At 41.0% G+C, this 24,736-nt stretch overlaps 1 protein-coding gene across 47 annotated transcripts in view; it reads left to right on the forward strand.

The window, feature by feature from the left end:
- The window catches only part of Mbs (Myosin binding subunit), a 304,687-nt gene that overhangs the window by 174,681 nt on the left and 105,270 nt on the right, over window positions 1-24,736 (forward strand). For 24 of the 47 annotated variants that reach the window (XM_073982195.1, XM_073982189.1, XM_073982190.1 and 21 more), the window contains one exon: window positions 4,068-4,248. In XM_073982195.1, the coding sequence (XP_073838296.1) occupies window positions 4,068-4,248 (181 nt within the window). Of the gene's footprint in view, window positions 1-4,067; window positions 4,249-20,542; window positions 21,950-24,736 lie in introns of all 47 variants that reach the window. The other 23 variants (XM_073982167.1, XM_073982168.1, XM_073982171.1 and 20 more) reach the window with 1 other exon arrangement.

Here is a 24,736-nt window from a genome sequence, read left to right on the forward strand (position 1 = left end):
CTTTTGCTACCTCCCCCCCAAAAGTTAAAAAATTTCACTAAAAAGGTACACGCTATATCTCATGAACGGGGCAACCAATTCGCTCCAAACTTTGGATCTCCTATATTATGTTTAAATGTGGCTTAACTTCGAAAATGGTCCATATCGGTCTTCTCCTGTTTAAGTACAGTTTAGGGTCTGTTCGAAGATCCTTTGGAAATTTATACCGATGCTACTCTTTGTGATCTGGTTTACAGCCATATTAAGTTTTTCGTGGGCAAGTCCAAGCTTCCTCGATGTTATACGGTGACCAACTGAAATGAATGGAGGGCGTGATATCTATCAAAAGAAATGACTCCCAAAATACGAGCCACTTCCAAAATTGACTATGTCGACCCATTTCTTCAAGTACCTCCTTCGCAACAATTTGGAGTTTTAATCCTAATCCACTTTTTGGTTGGCAAGTTCAAATGTTCAAAAAAAAAAATCTGAAAACGAAATAATGGTTTTAGACCCCGTTTAAAATAATTTGGAGTTGATTAGGCATATCCGTCCGTCTGTCTGGAGCGCACGATAACTCTCGAACGGATCAACCCATTCGGTCCAAAATTTGGCTTTCGTAATATTTTGTTCAAACTTAGTTTAAATTCGAAGATGGGTTATATAGGTCCACTATTTCCGGTACCTCCCTTCCCCACAAAAGTTCGAAAATGTTCGAAATTTGTTTTGCGAACGATAACTCTGGAAGGGAGCAACCGATTTGGTCCATACTTTGCACATCGTGAAATTTCTACCATACTTATATGATGCTCTAATATAGACTCTAGACCGATTGAGTCTATATTGGAACATCTTTCGGGTACCTTCCACACAAAATTTCGGAAAATTCAGTTTGGGACCTGCTCTCGAATCGCTTTGATTTTTGTTGCAGCAACTTCTATTTCATCAGGGGCAAGTCTATACTTCCTGAGAAAATAGCCAGAAAGGTGTAAGAAACCTCTATGACACCGTGTGTAGTGGTTGGAGCGAAATATAACTCTCGAACGGATCTGCTGATTCGGTCCAAAATTTGGCCTTCGTAATATTTTGTTCAAACTTAGTTTAAGTTCGAAGATAAGCCATATCGCTCCACTCCTTCAGGTACCTCCCACACAAAAGTTCAAAAATGTTCGGAAAAATTGTGCTTACGAAAACTCTTGTAGGGAGTGACCTATTTGGTCCATACTTTACACATCCTAATATATTTACCAGATATAGATCAGGTTCGAGTATGGACTATATTTGTCCACTTCCATGGGTACCTCCCATACTAAATTTCGGACAAGTTCACTTTAAGACCTGCTCTCGAATCACTTAGATTTTTGTTAAAGCAACTTACATTCGCTGCCTCAATTACGGCGGTAAAAGTTTTTTTTTCAGGGGCAAGTCCATACACCTTGATAAAACAGTCCGAAAAGTGTAAAAACCCTATGGCACCATATCTAGTAGATGGAGAGAACGAAAACTGTCGAACTGATCAACCGATTTGGTCCAAAATTTGGCCTTCGTCATATTTTGTCCAAACATAGTTTCCGTTCGAAGATGGGCAATACCTTTCCACAACTTCCGGTACTTTCCCCCAATATTTAAAAAATTTAATTAAAATGGTATGCACGATATCTCTTAAAAGGGGCAACTTATTTGGCCCAAACTTTGGATCCCCTAATACTTTGTCCATATTTACTTTAACTGCTAAAATGCTCTACATCGGTCCTCTCCTTAGGGTACCTCGGCCTCAAAAGTTCAACATTTGTGTCTAAGTGCAGTTTAGGGTCTGTTCAAAGATCCTTTGGAAATGTATATGGATGTTGTGAGACGGTTTACAGAGATATTTTGTTTTCCGTGGACAAGTCCATGCTTCCTGGTATACGGGTCCAAAAGTTATACGATGACCCACTGAAATGACTAGTGACGCGATATCTATCGAAAAGATATGACTACCAAAATAAGAAAGTTTCAATTAACATAGGCTGAGGGCATATCTCTGTCGGCAAAGCCGGCTCATACTTTTTTTACTTGTTTTTTTGTTTTACTATTTAGTAGAGTTGTGCCAAAGGAACTATATGGAACTATCTAGTTCACTTTGCAGTTCCAATGACCCACATTTTTTTCTTTGAACAAACTGCGTATACTTAATATCACACGTTACATTTCATGATGTTACTCATACGTTTTGGAACTAGTACAAGGAAGTAGGAACTAGATTACCCAACTCTACTATTTAGTCATATGATTGGTTTTATAACCCTACGACCCCAAGTTTTTATCGTTTTATGTGTGAAAGCACGGCACATGATATCTCTCTAACTTTAACGGGTGCTAAAGGTAGTATCCCAGGCCATGATAAATCAATGTCCATTTTATAAACAAGGACCAAGACAAGTTATGGGCGCTGCTAATGCCCTTCAGTAACGTTCGTTGGTACTTTTCATCAGCGTACGAAAAAAAACTGTATGCAACGTTTGCAAACGTGTCGTATTTTCCATAAGAACAAAACAAAAAACAGTACACACGGTGTGCCTTAACAAATTTAAATGGAAGGTGCTTACACCTCGGAAGTGTTCGCTGATTCTGAAACTACAATGCTCATAGATGAGAAATATCAAGGGGACGATACAGTCAGTGCATTGTCCCAATTTGAACTTCCATATCTCAAAAACGGTAAAACCTACAAAAATATCATAAAGGACAATCTTGTGGAGAATTTTCTCTGCTACAACATTTTATTTAGACCTATTTACGTAGAACTCGCGGTTTCCAAGCTAAATCGTGAAAACCTAAAGAACCCCTAAAAATGTGAACTTAAATCGCGATTTATTTGAAAATCCCTCCGGCGATTTCTTTCGTTTCTTGATATTTCTCATCTATGAGCATTGTAGTTTCAGAATTAGCAAAAACTTCCGAGGTGTAAGCACCTTCCATTTAAATTTGATAAGGCACACCGTGTACAGTTTTGTTCAGCAAAAATTTATAGTTTATGACTTTGTGTGAATGGTACGGGAATAGTTTCGTTTGTTTGCGTTCATTGCTTTTCATCCCCTATGAAACCCTGAAGTTAGTTTATATTTGTAATTTTCGAGATCATTATGTACCAATCGTAGACACTTTTACTCTGTTTATAGCCTTAACTTGTAACAAATTTCCAATCTTACGCTTTTGATGTTCTGCCTGAGAGTACTTTGTGTAACAAAATATTTAAGTTCAAAATGTTTCGAATATTGATTGCATTTATATTTAAATTTCTGCAAAAAAATAACCTATACTCGAGGTGTTGAAAAGTTTTTCAAAGATGTGGTATATAGGATCTACAAAATCAGCATACGAAAAAAAACTTTATGCAACGTTTGCAAACGTTTCGTATTTTCCATAAGAACAAAACAAAAAACAGTACAGTTTTGTTCTTCTTCTGTTGAAAAGTTTGTGGTTTTTTGTTTGTTTTTAGAACACAACGATTCAGCAAAAATATATAGTTTATGACTTTGTGTGAATGGTACGGGAATAGTTTCGTTTGTTTGCGTTCATTGCTTTTTATCCCCTACGAAACCCTGAAGTTAGTTTATCTTTGTAATTTTCGAGATCATTATGTACCAATCGTAGACACTTTTTCTCCGTTTATAGCCTTAACTTGTAAAAAATTTCCAACCTTACGCTTTTGATGTTCTGCCTGAGAGTACTTTGTGTAATAAAATATTGAAGTTCAGTAAAATATTCGAATATTGATTGCATTTATATTTAAATTTCTGCAAAAAATAACCTTTACTCGAGGTGTTGAAAAGTTTTCCAAAGATGTGGAATATGGGATCAAACAACGTTTTTTTTCCATATATTTTGGCTGATTTTTATTTATTTATTTTATGTATATTTTAAAGCAATATTTATGTTAACACCTGCGTTGTTATATTTAAATTATTTTTTGTTTTTTTTTTTTTTTGTTGATTTAAACAACAGTGCATGATTTGGTTTTTTAATTTGTCGTAAATAATTTAATGTTATAACATTTATTTAAATATAAATTCTAAATAACAACATTAAATTTCTCCTTCCGACAGGTCCTTTGTGCCACCCGTGCGTGACGAAGAAAGTGAAACACAACGTAAGGCTCATGCTAAGCGGGTGCGTGAAACAAGACGTTCTACTCAGGGTGTTACCTTGGATGAAATCAAGAGTGCTGAAGAATTGGTGAAAAAGAAGAACTCCAGCATGAATAACAACAACAATAACAGCAGCAGTGTAAGTGTTACCATCTAAAAAATTGTTTGACATTTCTTTGTATATAAACAAAATTTATCACACATTGACATTAATGCACAAGCGAGAAAAAAAAATGATCGGGCATTCATTCATAACTACCACCGAAAATCATAAAAACCATTCATTACCAATGTCCTTCTGGTTTCATTGGAAATAATACTTTTAGATTTGTTTCAAAATTGTCCTTTGTCCTTGTTAATTTGTCCTTCAACAATACCCCAACGAATCTGAATAACAAACAACTAATTTTGAATATCACCATCAAACCATCCACAAGAGTCTACCCACCCACCATTTAATTCAATTCACAATTTCATTCAGAATTAAACGCAAAAAATTCATTCAAATTCACAAAGCTTTTGGAAGCGGTATTAATTATTATAACTTTTTAAAAAGTTGTTGTTAATTTATTTCATATTTGTAAATTTATTTTTATTGAGATTTAATTACCACACTCAATTTGCCGCCCCCTACCTCCCAATTTATAAATAGATCACAACTTGAGTTGGTAGAATGAATGAATGGTTAAGGGGTTGTTTTAACACCCAATCCTTTTTGCTTAACAATACCTTTTTTATACTTTACAAGGTATATAGTACATAAAAATTCAAAGACATATATACAACACGTGTAACAAATTCACCATATACAAATATTCATCTCCACCACCCCAACAATCATTAAATAGGTATTATAAATTACTTAGCCCCCACTTGAAATGGTTTTGGTTATGCTGTGATGGTTACATATTTTTTCTAATAAAATTTTGTAAAGTACACCCCGACCCCTAGAGTTCTACCATCACCAACACCACTTACTTCGCCTTCATTATCAGTCAGCTGGTGTACCTTATATTCAAATCAACATCTCACAAATCTTCGATGAAATCAATCTAAACTGCTAAAGATCTTTGACCACATTAGAGAGATAGAGAAATATTATTATGAAATTACCTTAAAATGTGGGATATATTGTAATTATATAAACATATATTTTGTTGCTGCTACAATATATATTTTACATATTCAGTTATCAATATTTTACATATTTAAAATAATCTATTATGCTCTCAGAATGTGGTTGCTTCAACAATATTCCTTTAAAAATTAAAAACTATTCACAGAAAAGGAATATGGTCTTAGCAAACATATTTTGAGAGAAAAATACGGTGTCGTAATTATGTATAAATATATATTTTTGCTACAACCATATACTTTGTATGGGTTCTTTCTTTTGGTGTAGAAAATTATATCACTCAAAATCTGGTAAGTCTTTGACATACGGCAGAAACTTTCCTAAAATGTTTGGGAAGGACGAGGGCCTTTTTATACCCTTAGCCTTAAGGCTACCCTTTGATGGGATGAAAATGTGGCTCAGAAAGGTGTACCCGCGGTCCCCATTGCAACGGTGTTTTTTTCGGGGGATGTCCACACTTCCTGAGATAATGACCTAAAAGTTATAAAAACCCCTGCCGGCACAAGAAGCTCAGGAGAAGGAAGACTTTCCAGTACAGACAGTTTTGTTTGAGCTTTACACTAGTGACTTATACATGGAATGTTTGTGTGTAGTAGTAAAGTATGGGACTGCCGATGTAGAGTTACTTAATGTGAAAATATCGCCGATAAATATTTGTGCCCTGCGTTAGAAAACGGAGCGCAATAACTGGTGTGGCTAGGAGATTTTAATGCTCATCATAAGCTTTGGTATTCCGTCCTAGACAATGATCAGAAGGATACAGCACTGTCCGAGCAAATTGATAGCTCCAAATTGTTCACGGCGAACGAAGACACTCCTACGAGGATAAAAGGAGATTGCCACAGCTCACCAGGCACCTGTAGTGCGATTCTCTAACTCATTTGTTGAGTTACCGACAAATATCGGTAAAATTAAAAAGGAAAATTATGAATGAAATGTTCAAATAAAAGTTGACAACACTGTTGCTATCGGTAGAACTTTGCGACTACTTTCTATTGGTCGCTAACTTACCGAATAATATCGTTAATTATGTTACCGACCCGTCATTTACCTTGACTACGACAATTTTTTCGATCAACGTCTTCGTTAACAAACCCCCCGAGTTCATAACCTCTGACCGCCGTCCTTTTTTCGACCCATGGAAAAGCTGATTGCAAAAGTTCAGAGAATTTACAAATCATCAATTGAGGGAGCTGCCTAGTCTACCAGATTCCGGGTAGTTGAGAGAATTTTCCGGAACAGGAAATCATACCTGTCGTGTTTCTTACATTTTCAAATTTAAACGGACATATCTTCTTTTTTCACAGCCGGATATCTATCTATCGACATTTTTCGAAAAGTTTACACCTTCTCAAGGCCAAAACTACCAATGCTTTTGAAATGTATTAGAGAGTTCTTAAGTACTGTCTTGTCTACAATTTTTGTCCTTGTGTTGGATCGAAAATTTCAATGGTTTGGCTGTTATATGCCAAAATGTCTAAAAAACGTGAATAAAAACTTAAAGTCAAAATCGGAAGGCTCGATTTTCACCCTAGACCTATGCTCTAGTGGACGTTTTTGCTCAGTTTAATCCAAGGAATCAGAAACGCGAAGGGCCCATTAAGGTTTTTTTTCCTTCCGGATGCCGGTACGATATTGGACGATTGTACTACGATCCTGTGCTATGTGATATCTACATAGCTAACTTAGTGTTGTTCTTCCATCTGAGAATAAACTTCCCCAATTTTCATCACATGGCCTTCTGAAAAGAGGGATTTCCCTTTAATATATTGGTAGATGATATCCTGATTCCGACCACAGACTACCCCAAAATATTGAGTATAACGTTTGATAGCATTTCTAAGTCGTCCGCGAAGTCATAGCTATTTGTGACAATATCAGAAGAAGTAGGAACAATGTCTTCAAGCACTTGGGATTCAACCAAAGAAACCTTGTTGGCATCTTACAAACGTGGCCGCATGCCGTCCTGAGAACTGCAACAGTATGCCTCTTCATGACACCAGTGGACCATCTTCTGAGGAGTCGAAGATTTTACCGGTGCAACGGGACAACAAGATGTTATCGATGAAGTCAGTGCCTGCTTGGTTGTTTCCCCCAACCAATCTAGTGGAGAGGCTTCCCCCACCCAGTCATGTCTGGACAGATCTTTATGATCTGGAGAGATTCAAAAATGCAAGCGAAAAACTCTATATCAACAAGCCTATCAGGCAGGCCTGGATAGTATTCACACTGGTGCAGTTGGCCAGGCAGTACAAAGGTTCACTGTGAATGCCGTACTCGGACAACAAAGACTACCTTATGTACAAATTTCTATACATCTTCGAAATGCCCTTAAACTGCACATAAGTTAAACTATGGAACATATGTGAGAGAGGAATCCAAAGAATTTGTCCTATTTAAACCTTTTTGAAAACTGATGTAGTTTTGGAATGAATTTATCCATGTACAATGTCTTGGCCAAAACGAATACGATTTTCAAATATAGGACCAAATTATTTACTCCTTTCGGATGTTAGTTGGGAGGAGACAGGCTAGTACAACAATCCACCACGTACCTTGTGATTGAAGCCTGTGGTCCGAAAACTTGGGTCCCGAAGCTCTCAAATAATCCACAACAATGTTCTATGAGCTATTATTGGTTTCGAATATATCATCAGGGCATTCGTTCAAACAAACAGTCATAATAAGGACATCTTTAAGACCTAAGGATATTCGGAAACCGAAGAATGTATGATTAGTCCGGTCAAAAATTAAGACAATTATACTTTTCCGTAATCAGCCCAACAAACCCTACCTTTTTAACAAAAAGGTAAAAAAAAACGGAGTTTTCGTTGCGGTCGTACCCGTTGGGCTTTCGACTGCACACGCGAGTTAAATGGGCTATTTTTGCAAAAAAAGACTATTTTTTTTAAATATTGGTATAAACTCGCTCTTCAGGAAAACCTATATATTTTTGGGGGACAGACCCGGTTACCTACTTACTTAGCTGGCCCATTACAGAACATTTGTTCCATAGACCGAACTAAGAAAAGATCTCCTATTCTCTCTGTTTCGTGCTTCGCTTTTTGGAATACCGTGCCTAGTCATCTCTTCATCGACTTGTTTGCGGCATCAATTCTTTGGCCTGTGAATTCTGCGTGCACCGCCATGTGGCTCGAATTTATACGCCTTTTTAGCGGGTTCATCATCGCTCATTCTTATTATATGGCCTAGCCAACGCAATCGCTGCATCTCCATACGTTTAACTATATTGATGTCGTTGTATAGCAGATACAGCTCGTGGTTCATACGACGTAGATATTCACCGTCAACGCAGATTGGTCCGTAGATCTTTCGAAGAATTTTTCTCTCAAACACGCCAAGCACTGCCTTCGGAACCATACATCAGCAAGCGTTGTTTTGTAAAGCGTTATTTTTGTTTGACGAGTTGTGGCTTTGTTTTAAAGTTCTTACTTAAGCCAAAGTAGCATCTGTTGGCCAATACAATTCTTCTTTTTATTTCACAACTGATGTCGTTTGTTGTGTTTACGGAGGTGCCGAGGTAGACGAAGTCTTTTACTACCTCAAAATCCGATCTCAATGGATGCATTGCGCGCCGACACCATCAGCATGGTCTTCTCGTCGTTTACCGCCAGACCCACTTGAGCTGATTCTCTTTCAACCTTCATAAAGGTATCGGTTACTTCTTTTACTGATCATCCCATGATGTCTATATCATCAGCATAAGCAAGTAACATGTGTCTATTGGTGTAGATTGTGCCACTTCTTTTGACGTTTGCCTCTCGTATAACCTTTTCCAGCAGGATGTTGAAGAGATCACACGAAAGGCAGTCCCTTGTCTGAAACCTCTTTTGGTACAAAACTCTTCGGAGAGGTTATTTCCTATTTTAACTGAGGATCTCGTGTCAGTTAAAGTAATTTTACAAAGCCAGATGAGCTTTGCGGGGATACCAAACTCAGACATGGCTTGGAATACCTTTGTTCGACAGCGGGCTGTCGAAGGCTGTTTTATAATCGACAAAGAGGTGGCAGGTGTCGATCTGCATCTCTTGGGTCTTCTCCAGGATTTGCCGCACGGTAACTATCTGGTCAATGGTGGACTTGCCAGGTCTAAAGGCGCATTGGTATGGTCCAATTATCTCGTTGACCATAGACTTTAGAAGTTCGCAAAATATCCCTGACACGATCTTGTAGGCAATAGGGAGTAGACTTATGCCCCTATAGTTAGAACATACAGTCTTATCTCCTTTCTTGTGGACAGGGCACGGGATGCTCAGGTTCCAATCGTCGGGTACTCGTTCTTCCTGCCAGCTGGAGCTAACTAGCTGATGCATACACCTTATCAGCGTGTCGCCTCCGGTTTTAAACAGCTCGGCTGGTAGGCCATCAGCTCCTGCTGCCTTATTATTCTTCAGCCGGCTTATTGCTGTCTTTACCTCATATTGGCCGGGTGGTATATATGCATCTTCTGGGATTGGATCTGTGGTATCTTCGTCGACTTCGCTACTATTGGATACCAACAGTTTGGAAAATACTCTTTCCATATCCTTAGCACACTATCTGTATCAGTTACCACATTACCTACAGGAGGATATGCCAGTTTGCCAAAGCCATCAGTTTGATGTTTCACTCTTTGGTAGAATTTTCGCACTTCATTCTGTCTCCTGTACATCTCGATTTGTTCACACTCCCGCTTTTCCATCTCTCTCTTTTTCCTGCGGAAAAAAACGTTTCTGCGCTACGCGTTGCTACTGATTGTAAAGTAGCCCTATATTTCGCATTTTTCTCTTCGGTAGCAGCACGACACTCCTGGCCATACCATGGATGCCTTGGTGGAGGTCTCTGGTATCCATGTACTGATTTTGCTGCCGTTTGCATGGAGTGGCCAATGTTTTGCCATTGTCCTGATATGTTATCGGGACGAGGAGTGCTTTGATTAAGCAGTTGGGCCAGTTGAGTGGAATATGCTGTGGCTATCTGTTGTGATTGCAGCTGACCGATGTCCAACTTCCGTGTTGTGTCTGTTCGCACTTTGTCTGCTACGTTTAATCTGGTACGTACCTTTGCTGCAACAAGGCAGTGGTCCGAGTCTATGTTTGCACCTCGGAACGATCGTACATCCAACACGCTTGATGCATGTCTTCCATCTATCACAACATGATCAATTTGATTTCTTGTTCTTTGATCTGACGACAGCCAGGTGCCCTTATGAATATCGAGATGCTTAAATCTGGTACTGCTAACTACCATGTTTTTTGCAGCTGCAAAGTCTATCAGCCTCATTCCATTGTCAGATGTTTCACTGTGGAGACTGAATTTTCCGACTGTTGTGCCAAAGATATTTTCCTTTCCAATTTTGGCATTAAAATCGCCTAGTATAATTTTAATGTCATGGGCAGGGCAACGGTCATAAGTTTCTTCTAAGCGCTCGTAAAATATATCTTTGGTCTGTTCGTCCTTGTCTTCAGTGGGAGCATGAGCGCAAATAAAGCTGATGTTGAAGAATTTTGCTTTTAATCGAATTGCAGCGAGTCTTTCATTCACTGGGGTGAAGCTGGATACCAGATGTTTTAGTCTCCGACTAACTACGAATCCGCAAACAAACTCATGCTTTACGTCATGGCAGCTATAATACAGTGCGTCACCTTTAGGTGTTGTTGTGACGCCTTTCCCGTTCCATCGTATTTCCTGTATGGCAGTAATGTCGGCCTTGTACTTTTCAAGTACATCTACCAATGCGCAAACTGCACCTTCTTTATAAAGAGTGCGAACATTTCAGGTGCAGATTCTCGCAGATCATGGTCCTTAAAAAGTTTGCGGGGGTCGTCAATTTTTGAGGGATTTGTTTTTCTTTTCTTTTGTTTTTTCATAGTAGTCTGCTTTTTCTAGGGGAGGGTTACTAACCCTGCGCCCAAACCCAAGCTTTTAACGTTCTTATGGGTGAACGCGCGGCACATTTTAGCTCAATACCTTTAACGGGTGTTAAAAGGCAGTTCCCCAGGTGACACCACGGGGAGGTCAGTGTCCACTTGAGAAGAAAGAGGGACCAAGATAAATCCTGGGCTTTGCCATGTTAAAGCCGGTCAGGACCGTTCCTTGGTATCGTCCATCCCCTACGTCACTCGACAAACCCGGTTACTCGGGTTATTTTAGCCGTTCCACCTGAATATGTGCTTATTTGCCTTATATGTGCATATAAATGATGTGTTTTTTAGAACCGCTATATCTCAAGAATGGTTCCTTCTAGGAAAAATATTATGAAGACCAAACTTGTAGAGCCTTTTTCTGTCTACAATATTTGCTCTAGTCACTTTTGGATTAGACCCACTGTTTTCAAGAAACAATCCGAAACCCTAAAAAATCCGTAAATTTGGACCTTTGATCCCCGAATAACTGTTTTTGCACACATGGGATTGATGGGAAAGTTTAGGACAGTGCCTCTAATGACAAACCATAGCTCTACACCAAAAATCAGCTTTGTGGGAATTTTTGCTATTTCAATGACTATTTTGACTTGACTTTGAAGTTCGTGTTTATTATACCTACTATAGTTTTCCTAAGATAAAGTCAAGAGATATGAATGCAAACAGAACAGCTCTTAAACTGCATTTAAGCGAACATTTTGAACTTTTTTGGAGGAGTGCTCCGATGTAATCCATCTTCGAGTTTGATTTAAATTTTAGAGAAATATTGCCATGTGCAAAGGTTGGATCAATGTCTGGTACTCCTTTCCAAAACATTCGTTGCCATACGTCACTTTAGTTGGTCAAAGTAGTGCCATATAAGATCTACATCAGTAAGGTTTTGATGGCTTCTTTGAGGTCATTAGCCTCCTGACAGCTGATGCCACCGACGTAACCAGTGGACTTAAAAATCGTGATACTGTATTACGATTCCAAAGTATTGCCCACTTCAATCCAAACCCGGCAAAAGCTACCGATTGCAGGTGTTTATGTTTGGAGCCTGTCTTTTCCATTTCAAAAATCTGAAGCAGTTTAGATTACAATTTCATCAAAGATAACAAATATATCCCATCCTGCTATATAAATATAATCCACCAAAAGATATATATAACATCTTATTACGTGTTAGGGACCCCCACACCCACATTACTTACAAAGAAATGAAACAAAAAATTATCAAAAATCCAAGCAAGAATGATTTCAAAATTCTTTTCAAATTTCATTGCTGCCTGTAAAATAAGCGCAATTGATTGGCCTTTTTGCTCCACGTCGCGCGTTTCTTTGTTATTGTTGTTTATTATTATTATTATTTTTTACTTCATAGCAATACCAACATTTTGCTACCTTCTGCTCCTTTTATCTCTCTCTCTCCATCATCGTTGCTGTTTATAAAGCTCTAGCTCAATTAGTGTTGGTATTGTTTTTTTTATAGAAATTCCTACTTCTAATAGAGAAGTTAGTTCTCTTTGTGTGCGATTAGTTTAGGTCTTTAAAGCGTAGGATATTAATTATTATTTCTTTCGAAGATTAGATTGTCTTATTTTACAAACGTATTGATCGTATGCATGATTTATTTATTAAATATTTTATTGTTATTATTATTCTTTATATAATTATTGTTATTGTATTTAGTAATGTTTTATTGTGTTCTCTGCATGATTGTGTTATAGTGTATTTTATTCGTTGATATTTTTTATTTGTGATTTTTTACACATTTACCTGCAATGTTTTTGTCGAGTTTGTAATGGGTATACAGACGCAGTAAGTATGCCGAAGATGTGCAATTCGTTTTCATATTACAATAAGCAAATTTTCAGGAATGATGGGAAACTTTGAAAAATATTGAAAATGTTTTAAATAATCATTTTTATATAGGGTAGGATTAAAATCTTCTTGTGTGCAACCTGGACCGACTGGACCCATATAGAATCTGGGGACAGGTGATTGGTTTAACTAAGCAGTTAAAAATATGCAACGTATCGCGTGGTCCTAGATCACATACCTGGGATTTAGTTTGAAATGTCCGGCTTTAGTCCGAACCGTCCGGATCTCAGTTACGCTTAAAGCTCGCGTGGAAACACAAATGAGCCAAGGTTACGATCTCAATGTGGTCTGGAGGAGGCCGGAGATATCACCCAACCTTGGGAAACACCCTGTTTCACTCCACGGTGCTTTGACTTCGTATTCCTGAATACCACATACGACTCCCGTCCACACATATAGTTGATTATACAACGTTTTAAACTTGGCCGGATGCTTGTCTGCGCAGTGCTTGACAGTACATATTAGATGCTTTTGATAAGTCAAGCGCCACCATCACTGTTCTGTCACACGGCTTGCTCTGGTTGAGTCCTCGACTAATATGTGTGGAGATGGAGTGCAGCGCTGTTGTTGTTGTTGTAACAGTGTTTGTTATTATGTTTGTGTGTTCGTTCTTCTGTTCAATCTGGCTCTGGGTCTATCTCCAGTTCCAGGAAAGTGGCTGCTTCGATGGGATGTAACCACAGATCCACTGGAGTTAGATGAGTAGGTTTGGCTGGGCAATTGAAAAGGTGTTTTGTGTGGTGCGGGTCTATGCCGCATACTGGGCAGATGTCTTGCACGGCGCCTTCGATTTCTGCCCAATAAGAATTTAGGCGACTGCAATATCCCGAGCGTAGTTGAGCCAAAACTACTCTGGTTTGTCGTGGCAGCTGACGCTCCTCAGCTGCGATAGATGGGGGAAGTACTCCGAGTACTTTATTCACACTATAATTGCTTAAGGCATTGGCAACTGCGTCCGTGTGAATGCTATTCAAACCTGCTTGATATGTTTGTTGATCTAGGGGTTCTCTCCTATATCGTTGGACCTATCCCTCTAGAGCATGGATATCCTTCCTGATCTTCCTGAATGTGTCGGGCCTACCGACAAGATGGTGATTGGGATGGCTCACACGGTAACATCCAAGCAGGTACTGCAACGAAAGCATCTCATTGTGTTGCTTTACTGGAAGAATCTTTGCCTCCTCATGTAGATGGTCCACTGAAGATTTGAGGAGGCACCCTGTTGCTGTTCTCAGGGCGGTATTCTGGCAAGTTTGAATCTTTTTCCAATTCGTATCACATAATCTCGGGGACCAGACTGGCCGGCGCGTAGCTTACCACAAACCGACCTATCGCGTCATATGTGGTCAACAAGGTTTCTTTATCTGCACCCCAAGTGCTGCCGGCTAGGGACTTGAGGACCTTGTTCCTACTTTTCAGTTTGTCGCAGATAGCTGTGGCGTGCGCGCGCGACCTGAAAGTAGTGTCGAATGTGACTCCTAAGACTTTGGGGCAGTTTGTGGTCGGAATTCTGCTACCGTCGACCAAGACATTCAATTCTCTTCCAAACTGCGCTGTCCATGTGGTGAACAGAGTGGCTGTTGATTTTGTGGCGGATATCTGCATATTCTTCGAATGGAAAAAGGTGGTAAGATCCGTTAAATAGTTGTTCAGTCTCTCACAGATGTCATCAGGATAGGTACCCGATGCCAGGATCGTGCAATCATTCGCATACGTTACGATCTCGATGCCGTCTGGAGGAGGCAGAATACAGGAGAGGTAGAGGGGAACTCGCTGTTTCACTCTACGGCGTTTGGACTTTTTGTTCCTGAATTCCACGTACGACTGGCGTCCACACATATAATTGACTATCCAACATTTCAAGCTTGGCCGTAGGGTTGTCTGCTCAATGTCCTCAAACAGCGTGGAGTGCCTGACTGTATCAAATGCTTTTGATAAGTCAAGCGCCACCATCACTGTTCTATCGCACGGCTGTCTCTGGTTGAGTCCTTGACAAATATGTGTGGTAATGGCGTGCAGCGCAGTTGTCGTGCTGTGCTGCTTACGGAATCCATGCTGATGGTCGGCAATTTGATAGCTATTTCTGATACTGGGGAGGACTAAGGCCTCAAGGGTCTTTGCTACGGGCGACGAAAGCGAAATCGGTCTGTACGATTCACTTTTGCTGGCATCCTTGCCGGGCTTCCGTAGTGGGACCACCCTGCCCATTTTCAAGACTTCGGGAACAATGAGGGTGGATAGCAACAAGTTGAGAACTTTAGTGAGATACTCCACTCCCGGTTCATCCAGCTGCTTCAGCATTACCATGGAGATTCCATCAGGGCCCAACGCTTCGGATGATTTAGCGTTCCTGATGGCATTGGCAGCATCATCCATTGTAAACTGTGGTGGTTCCTCCTCGGCAGGAAGAGATCTGATGCGACGTAATACTCTTCTCTTCGCCCTGTCACTCTCGGGGTGCTCGACAAACTGTCGATTGAAATAACTTGCGCACCTCTTCGGGTCAGTCAACGTAACGTCGCCAAACGTGACTGAGCTCCTATCTTCCCTTCTTCCAGGGTTCGAGAGTGACTTAACCGTTGCCCACATTTCGCCTATACCGGCTCCAATGTTCAAACTTTTCAGGTGATTTTACCACTTGTTCCGCTAATGCCCGCCGACCAGCCTATTAACCTCCAGTGTCAGCTCCCTGACTCTGGGGTCATTGGGGTTGGCTCGACGAAGCTCATAACGCTAATTTGCTAATCCCGTCGTCTCTGCTTGGAACTTTGGTCTTACTTCGGGTATTCGACCAGCAGGTATATGGCGAGCAGCTGCAGCAGTGATGATGTCTCGGGACGTCCTGTCCGCTACCCGAACATTGGAAGGATTGGGCAGTTCTCTGAAGCTGTGATTGGTGAACTCTCTGAAACTCGGCCAATCAGCTTTCCCATGATTGACAAATGTGCGGCGTTCAGAGGTGATTAAATCGAGTGGTCTGCTAATGGAGACAATTATGGGGAGATGGTCTGATCCAAGAGAAATGACGGGTTGTCAGGTAACGTCATTTGTCAGACCAGGTGACACGATGGCTATGTCTGGCGAGCAGTGACACTCTCCTCTAATTTTGGTAGGGGCGTCCTCATTGACCGTGCAAAACGTAGAGCTGTGAAACTGCTCAGCCAGTGCTGTAACCCTCTGGTCATTTCCGAAGACCGAATGCCACACCTCATGATGCGCATTAAAGTCCCCCAGGACCAGACGATTATGGCGTTCCAAAAGCGGGCTAATGTGTGGCTCGAAATCACGGATACAGCTATTTATCGGCAGTTCCACACCTGACTGCTACCCCCATACATTTCATGTACTGGTCATTAGAGACAGGTTCAAGCGAGATAATTCTGTGTTAAATAGACTGGTGCACTTGGAAAGCGAGTCTCCCACCTCCATCTAGTGCGATCTTGCACTGCCGCCACCTTGATGTTCTTCCGACTCAAGCCCATGTAGGGTAGGTAGGATTCACATCTTCTTCTGTGTCCGCATTAAAAAAATTGGACAGCTTGGACCGGCTGAGAAGAGACGCAGGACTTGAGTTGGATATCATGCTATCAACTCGGACCCAATGATTTTGAAGTCCGAACCATCCGGACTTTGACAGTTGGATGACAGGTAGATATTGTATCGGGAGAAAAGAAATTGGAAAAGAAAGAGAAGAAAATTTGAAATTAATAGGTGGACGTCTAAGTATCCACATCTAGTCCTAGGAAGCGTGCTGCTTCAACTGGATGTATCCAAAGTGACAACGGCGTCAGGTCAGTCGGATGTGTAGGACGCGCTAAGAGGTGCCGTGTGGTGTGAGGAAATTGGCCACATTTTGGGCATGAGTCAGTCTGCTATCTCAGGATTCAGGAAGGAGAGGTGACTGTTTAGGTACATAGAGATGCCAGACCGAAGTTGTGATAGTATTGATCTGGTGTCTCTAGGTAGTACCCTCTCATCCTCGCTTATGGGAGGTGGTCTTCCACCAAGCATAACACTGCTCGTGTATGAGGAGATATGGTTCTCCACGGTCGCTGTGTGAACCTGTTTGAGAGCGCTTTGAATATCATCAATGGCATGGGGGTCTGTTGCAGCTCATATGGTTGGGGTGGTCAAGTTTTTGGCATTTAATTGTATGTTGCCTTGTTAGGAGGGTACAGCGTGGTTTCACAGGGAGAAGCTTAGCTTCATGGAGGAGGTGGTCTTCAGGGCCGTGTTTTGGACCGTTTGGAGGTTCTTTCACTGCGTACTGATACCAGGTGTTCATATAGGGGCTGCATAGTCTAGAAGGGGACGACCTATGGCTTTATAAGTTGCCAGGATGGCCTCCTTGTCTTTTCCCGATGTGCTGCCCGGGAGAGCTTTGAGGATTTTATTCCTTTTCCCCATGTTCCCAGCCACGATCTTAGCATGTTTACAAAAGCGGTACATGTTATCAAAGATTACGCCCAGTATTTTGGGGTTCTTGATTGTTGGGATGACTTGCCCGCGGATGTGAATATCAAGTTTTGTGTTGACCTTTTTTGTCCACGATGTCAAGATGATAGCTGATTACATGGGGCGGATAGCTGCAGGTTACGGTCTTCGAAGAAGTCCTTGGGGGTTGGGAGGTAGTTATTTATGTGTATGTCTACCTGCCAGTAGACATTACCGTACAGTCATCAGCATACGATATTAGGTGGACGTTATCGGGTGGATTTGGGGCCTTAGAGACATAAAAGTTGAAGAGTAGCGGGGATAGTACGCCCTCTTGAGGTACTCTTTGCTTGTTCTTCCTTGGTGGGGATTTATGTCCACGAAATTCCACGTAAGACTTTCTGCCAGCCATATAGTTAACCAGCCATCTCTTGAGGTAGTTTTGGAGTTATGTTTTCATCATGTCTCTCAAGAGAGTGGCATGGTTAACCGTGTCAAAGGATTTAGACAGGTCCAGAGCCACGAGAATTGTTCTTTTATGGGTCTCTTACTGTTCAGTACTTCAGTTATCCTTGCCGTGACTTCACTGAGAGCTGTTGTGGCACTTCTTCCAAATCTGAAACTGTGCTGGTGGTAAGCAAGATGGAAGTCTTCAGTGAAGCACGGTAAAATAATGGACTCAAGTGTCTTCACAACAGGAGATAGAAGTGTGATGGGACGGTAAGAGTTTCGTGGGCCGGTTTGCCTGGTTTAGGGACAGGGACAATTTTTCCGAGTTTACACAAGTGTACACATCTCTACTGAGGTCCCTTATTGATAGACGGCGGAATTTTATGCAGGGACAATTTTTCCGAGGACAGGGACAATTTTTCCGAGTTTACACAAGTGTACACATCTCTACTGAGGTCCCTTATTGATAGACGGCGGAATTTTATGCAACCCCTACCGTTCTATGGGGACTATATAAAGACGTGGACCTATACCGACAAATTTCAGGTGGAATGTTTTATACCCACATCGAAGACAAAATGCCAAATTTCAATCATTTCGGTGGGATATTGAGTTCACAACCTTCAAAATATCGAAAATCGGGAGGTACCATTCTATGGGGGCAATATGAAGACGTGGACCTGTACCGATAAATTTCAGGTGGAAAGTTTTATATCCCCAACGAAGACTTATTACGAAATTTCAGCCATTTCGGGGGGATATTGAGGCCACAACCTTCCAAATACCAGAAATCCGGAGGTACCGTTCTATGGGGGCTATATGAAGACGTGGACCTATACCGACAAATTTCAGGTGGAAAGTTTTATACCCACAGCAAAGACAAAATGCCAAATTTCAGTCATTTCGGTGGGATATTGAGGCCACAACCCTCAAATTACTGAAAATCGGGAGGTACCATTCTATGGGGGCAATATGAAGACGTGGACCTGTATCGATAAATTTCAGGTGGAAAGTTTTATATCCCCAACGAAGACTTATTACGAAATTTCAGCCATTTCGGGGGGATATTGAGGGCACAACCTTCCAAATACCAGAAATCCGGAGGTACCGTTCTATGGGGGCTATATGAAGACGTGGACCTATACCGACAAATTTCAGGTGGAAAGTTTTATACTGACAGCAAAGACAAAATGTCAAATTTCAGTCATTCCGGTGGGATATTGAGGCCACAACCTTCAAAATACCGAAAATCGGGAGGTCCCATTCTATGGAGGCTATATGAAGACGTGGACCTATGCTGACAAATTTTAGGTGGAGTGTTTTATACCCCCAATGAAGACTAAATACTAATTTTCAGTCATTTCGGTGGGTAATTGAGGCTACAACTTTCAAAATACCGAATATCGGTAGGTACCGTTCTATGGTGGCTATATGAAGACGTGGACCTATGCGGACGGATTTCAGTTGTAAAGTTGCATACACCTAACGAAGACGTAATACCAAATTTCAGCCATTCCGGTGGGATATTTAGACCACAAATCCTTGAATATATTTTTGCATATGGTTTTGCATATGCTAATATGTCAAAATATGCACGATATGCAGAATATGCAAAAATTTCTGGGCCTGATTCGTTTTATTTTGTAATAAAACGAGTTTCTGTCTAATCAGATTTTCTTTACGACCATCCTAACCATATATGCATTTGCATAGAATTCCGCTGTCTACTTATTGAACATATCACAAAAAGCAGCGGCTTGGCCGCTACCTCCAATTATTATTATTATTATTTAGTAGCTATGAAATTGTTAAATACATGTGTTTCCACAAACATTATATCAGTGATCGCACCCCGATTCACATTAGCTCAATGATATGGGACCTACTTTTTATAGCCGAGTCCGAAGGGCATATGTTCTACACCACTTGTAGAGAAGTTTAACATGACTGAAATACACAGAAAAATAATTTCACCACTGTTGTTATTACCGCCGTGTTGTCTTGCCTGGGATTCGACCCGGGCATGCAGAGCCCAAGGCGGGCGTTCCTACCATTGTAACATGTTGTTGTTGTTGCAAAAGTTCGATCAAGTTTCGCAAAAGGTTCAGGTCAATCCGGTACAAAAATCCTCTGCCTTGGGATTGCAGTCTGAACAACATATTGATGATTCTCGTCAGAAAGTCGAATTTTGCATTCGATTGTGTATTTCGATTTCGGATTGATTGAAACACTGATACCCGTGTGCATAGTTCGGGCACTGTTTAAAAAAGAATCGGACATCACTTCTTGACATATAGCTCTACATTTTATTCCAGAAAAAAAACTCGACAAAACATTGTAGGTAAGTGTAAAAAAATCTCTTTGAGGTTAGAATCCCCTATTTACAACAAGAGTTAAACAAAAAAGTTGTTAATTATTTCAATGGGTGGACATTTGAAACCCATTTCAATCAGTCAATACTTCATTGTTACACGTTTACAATATGATGAACTGGGGGCAGGTTCAAAGGGCCTTCCCTAGGAAATCTTCCAACAAAAAAACCCAAAACAAATATTTTCTCTCTTAACGCTAAAAACAACTACAACAACAATAAACATCAAAATTAAATTAAAACCACCAATTAATAGAATGAAACGCAAGCAAATGCTCCCGCTGTTAAAAACAACGAAGTAGCAACAACGACAACGACCGCAATAACTGTTCCAGTAACAGTAACGATTCCAACACCACCACAATCTACTACAATTACTCAACAAGATTCCAAGCAGCAAAGTGATGATGATGAACACAAGAAGAAGGATGTCAAAACACAAAATGTGGTAGATGATGAAGATGAAGATGTTACCACAGCCTCGTTTACCATTAAAGCACCTTCCAGGCCATCGTCATTAATTGTTACCGCCACAACATCCACCACATCGCATGAAGCTGGGGAGAAGATGGCAAAGAATGAGGTGGTAGATACGGCACCAGCAGAAGAAGAGGTGAGTGCCACATTTGTAATGCCACCACGTAAAGATTCTCGTACACCAACACCAACCTCAAGAAGCCAAACCGTGGCCGCCACAGAAATCGAGGAAGTTGAAACAACCATAGTGATAGCCCCTCCACGACGTAGCGTGGTGGATAAAGCCATAACCGATGATGAAAAAGATAAACAAGAAAGAGAGGCTTGTGGTGGGGATGGCCTTAAAAAGAATGATGATGATAAAAGCAGTGAGAGTGATAAAGAAGAAGAAACAGGCGAAGATGAGGAGGAGGAGGAGGAAACGGAAAGTGGGGATAGTGCAGAAAATGCTACCACCACCGCTGAAGATAGTGGTGACAGCAATGAAAGAGAAGAAACCAAAACGAATAAAAAGACTGAACCACCTCCTCCTTTGTTAAGTGATAAAAATCCCCCAGTAGCCAACCCACAACAACAGCAATCACCCTTAAGGCTACAATCACCAACCAGCAGTCAAAGGGCCCAGTCTAGTGAACGTATTAGGGCGGCTTTCTTTAGTCCCCTACCTTTGACAAGTGCCACAACAGTTACTCCATCTGCCACTACCACCACAACAAATACCACAGTTACAACTCCCACTTTAGAAAGTCCAGTACGCTTGCGGGACAAGCGTTCAATTTTCGACATGGATAATGCCAGTTCCCAGACCCTGGCCGATAGATTACGTCTCGAGGCAAATCGTTATGGTTTCGATGAAAAGCGAGGCTTTGTCAGTGATGTCATTAGTTCGCTACCACCCCAAATGATGTCACATGAAAATAGTTCAGAACGTGATAGCAGCATGTCGCCGTTGTTTGGCATGGGTCATCAGCATACATCCAACGCCCACACCGGCGGCGGTGGTTACGGCTATAACAGTCGACGCAGTTTAGATTCTTCCTCCTCAGCTTCATTACCCAATTCACCATTCCATACAAGGGATCGTGAGACAGGTGGAAGTGAAAATCAAAGCAACAATACGGCAACCACAACTACAAGCGCGGATCGTCGGCCTTCATGGCGTTTGAAATTTGATGCTGGTTCTAAGGTATGCATAAGGATAGAAAAAAAAAAACAATTTTTTCTTCTACTACACAATCTAAAAAACAAAAACAAACTCCACTTACACAAAAACAAACTGTTCCCCCCAATTTTCCCCCAACAAACAATTGAAACTCCTTTGCCTTAACCAAAAAAAAAAAAACTCTTAAATTAAGTTATTTTCTTTAAACAATTTGTTAATGTGTCAATGTTAGATGTGTGCCTATGCGTATAAATGTTGTCTCTTTTATTTTAGTTTTATTAGTAAAAAAACGTAAATTACTTTTACACTATGCAACAAAAATATTCTCTCTCTCTATCTTCAACAACAACTAGTGGGGAACAAATGTTGTTTAGTGACACCCCTCCGATTGACTTGAAATGTTTACCACAGATAATCTTTGGTACCCTGAACACAAAGATATATAGTTTTCCGGGGGCAAGTTCATACTTCCCGATTTTATTTGAAATTGTTTTCCAAACTTTGTTTTGGTGCACCCCTCGGATCAACTTGAAATTTTTACTTTATTTTAATTTACTTCATACTTCCCGAGATATGTGTCTTGATTTTTTTTTAGCTTTTTTAATTTCTTTTCCAAACTTCGTTTAGGTCCAACCCTCGGTTCGACTTAAAATTTGTACAACACACAGACCTCGTTATCCTGATCACAATTATAATAACAATTTCAAACTGATCTGAAAGGTTGGTAAAGTAAAACAATTCCGAAAAAATTCAATACCCATATCTCGTGAAGATATGGCGTTTTTTAAGATATTTGCCAACACTTTGTTTAGGTGCACCCCTCGGATCGACTTGAAATTTTTACAACGAAGTCCTTTTAATCAACGATACAACGATATAGACTACCCATAATAATAACATCCCACGGCTGCTGGTTCTCTCGTACCGAATTGACCCGGAACCACACAACATCGGTATTCCGGCCAGTGGGCTCCGGGTTATGCCGTGTCTGCAGGAAGAACATCACCAAAACCGGCAAAATGTTCTTCATGCGGACACAACATGCACCTAAGATGTTCAGGTCTCAGGAACTACGCAAATTATACCCCTGCCTTCGTCGGCCCTTGTTGTCGCAGAACCCAGTCCCCCAAGTCTCTCTACCACAACAAACAGCAAATAGTACCCCCCTATGTGTCAAACGCCAGTCAAACCAATACAGACACAAACATTCCAACCCATCCACATAACCTCAAAATTCTGCAGTACAACTGCAACGGACTGACCCGCAAAATCACCGAAATTACCGATTTCGTGAACAAGAAAGGCATCCTCATCGGAGCGATCCAAGAAACTAAAATGACAAATAAGAACCCTCTAACTAGATCGTCATCATATACAATAATCCGACAAGATCGCGAAAAGGATGCCGGTGGAAGAATTGCCTTTATTGTCCATGACTCGGTAACTTATAGCCCCTTAAATATACAATCCACTTATCCTCATGTCGAAATTCAATGTATCAAAATAACCCTACATCATTCAGACATAAAAATATTAAACATATACATCCCTCCCGACTCTGTATGTCGTACTGGATTCAATCCAGACATAAGACCCTACCTGGAAGGGAACAACACCATCCTACTTGGAGACATAAATGCCCACCACGAGTCGTGGTTTTCTGAACTAGGTTCAGACAGTAGAGGCGAACACATCGCCGCGCAAATTGATGGATCGGATTTCTGTGTGGTGAATGAGGACGGAAGAACGGGATAAGTGGCGCAAGCAACTAGAAGAATCAAACCTAGGCACCAAGAGACTATGGTCAACTTAAAAAATCTTTCAAACCCTAGAAGGAAAAATAGAATTGCAATAACGTTCGGAAACAAAACTCCCAATAACCCCTTTAAGGTAGCATCAGCCTTCTGCCGACAATTCGTCGAGCACCCCACAACCAAAACAACCCTTAGTAGAAAACTAAAAAAGCAATACCGAACAATCAGACCAGACGCGTCTCCTACCCTCATAACAGAAGAAGCGGTAGCTAATGCCATCAAAGCATCCAAAGGGTCCACTGCTATCGGCCCGGATAGACTAGCAACAAAAATGCCCAAAAATATAGGTCCACAAGGCAACAGATTTCTCACGCACATCTTCAATTTGTGCATCAAAACCCTCGAAATCCCCGATATACGGAAGACAGGAAAAATTATTCCCCTCCCGAAACCCGGGAAACCTGCCCACTTAGGACCATCCAACCGCCCCATCACTCTATTATCCCCCACAGTACAATTTCTAGAGGCAATATTACTCCCTACCTTCGCAGAACACCTTAAACTGGCCGAACACCAGCATGGGTTCCGCCCAGGGAGAAGTACAACCACAGCACTCTGCGAAATCACGGCGAAAATCGCAGAGGAACTGAACAGCAAACGCCCTCATAAACGTTCAATCCTAGTGGCCCTAGACCTGTCAAAGAGTAGACCCCCACCCGTTAATGATAAAGTGAGAAACCTACCTAGAGACACGAGGTGCACCCTATCGCAGCTCAGGTTTGGACTCTCGAGGTACCTCAACAGCTTCCTATGCCAAATCAATCCCGAGATCTCAGATCTAACCCCGCGTTTTTTGGCTTTCATTTTTTGGTGGTTGTGCTGCAAGTTTATTTGAGAGTGGGTTAGAGGGCAATTTGCCCCCCTCAACTTGCACAAATTCAAGAAGAGTTTCACTCGCGAGTGGAATTCGAGCGAATTAGAGCGAGTATTTGGAGCTCTGGTTACAAGGTACTGAGGAAGAATCACATAAGAAGTAGAGGTGGGGGATTAGATTTTC

The sequence above is a fragment of the Musca autumnalis genome, unplaced genomic scaffold (genome assembly GCF_047663935.1).
Source record: "Musca autumnalis isolate F117 unplaced genomic scaffold, ASM4766393v1 scaffold_4, whole genome shotgun sequence".
NCBI classification, from domain to species: Eukaryota; Metazoa; Arthropoda; class Insecta; order Diptera; family Muscidae; genus Musca; species Musca autumnalis.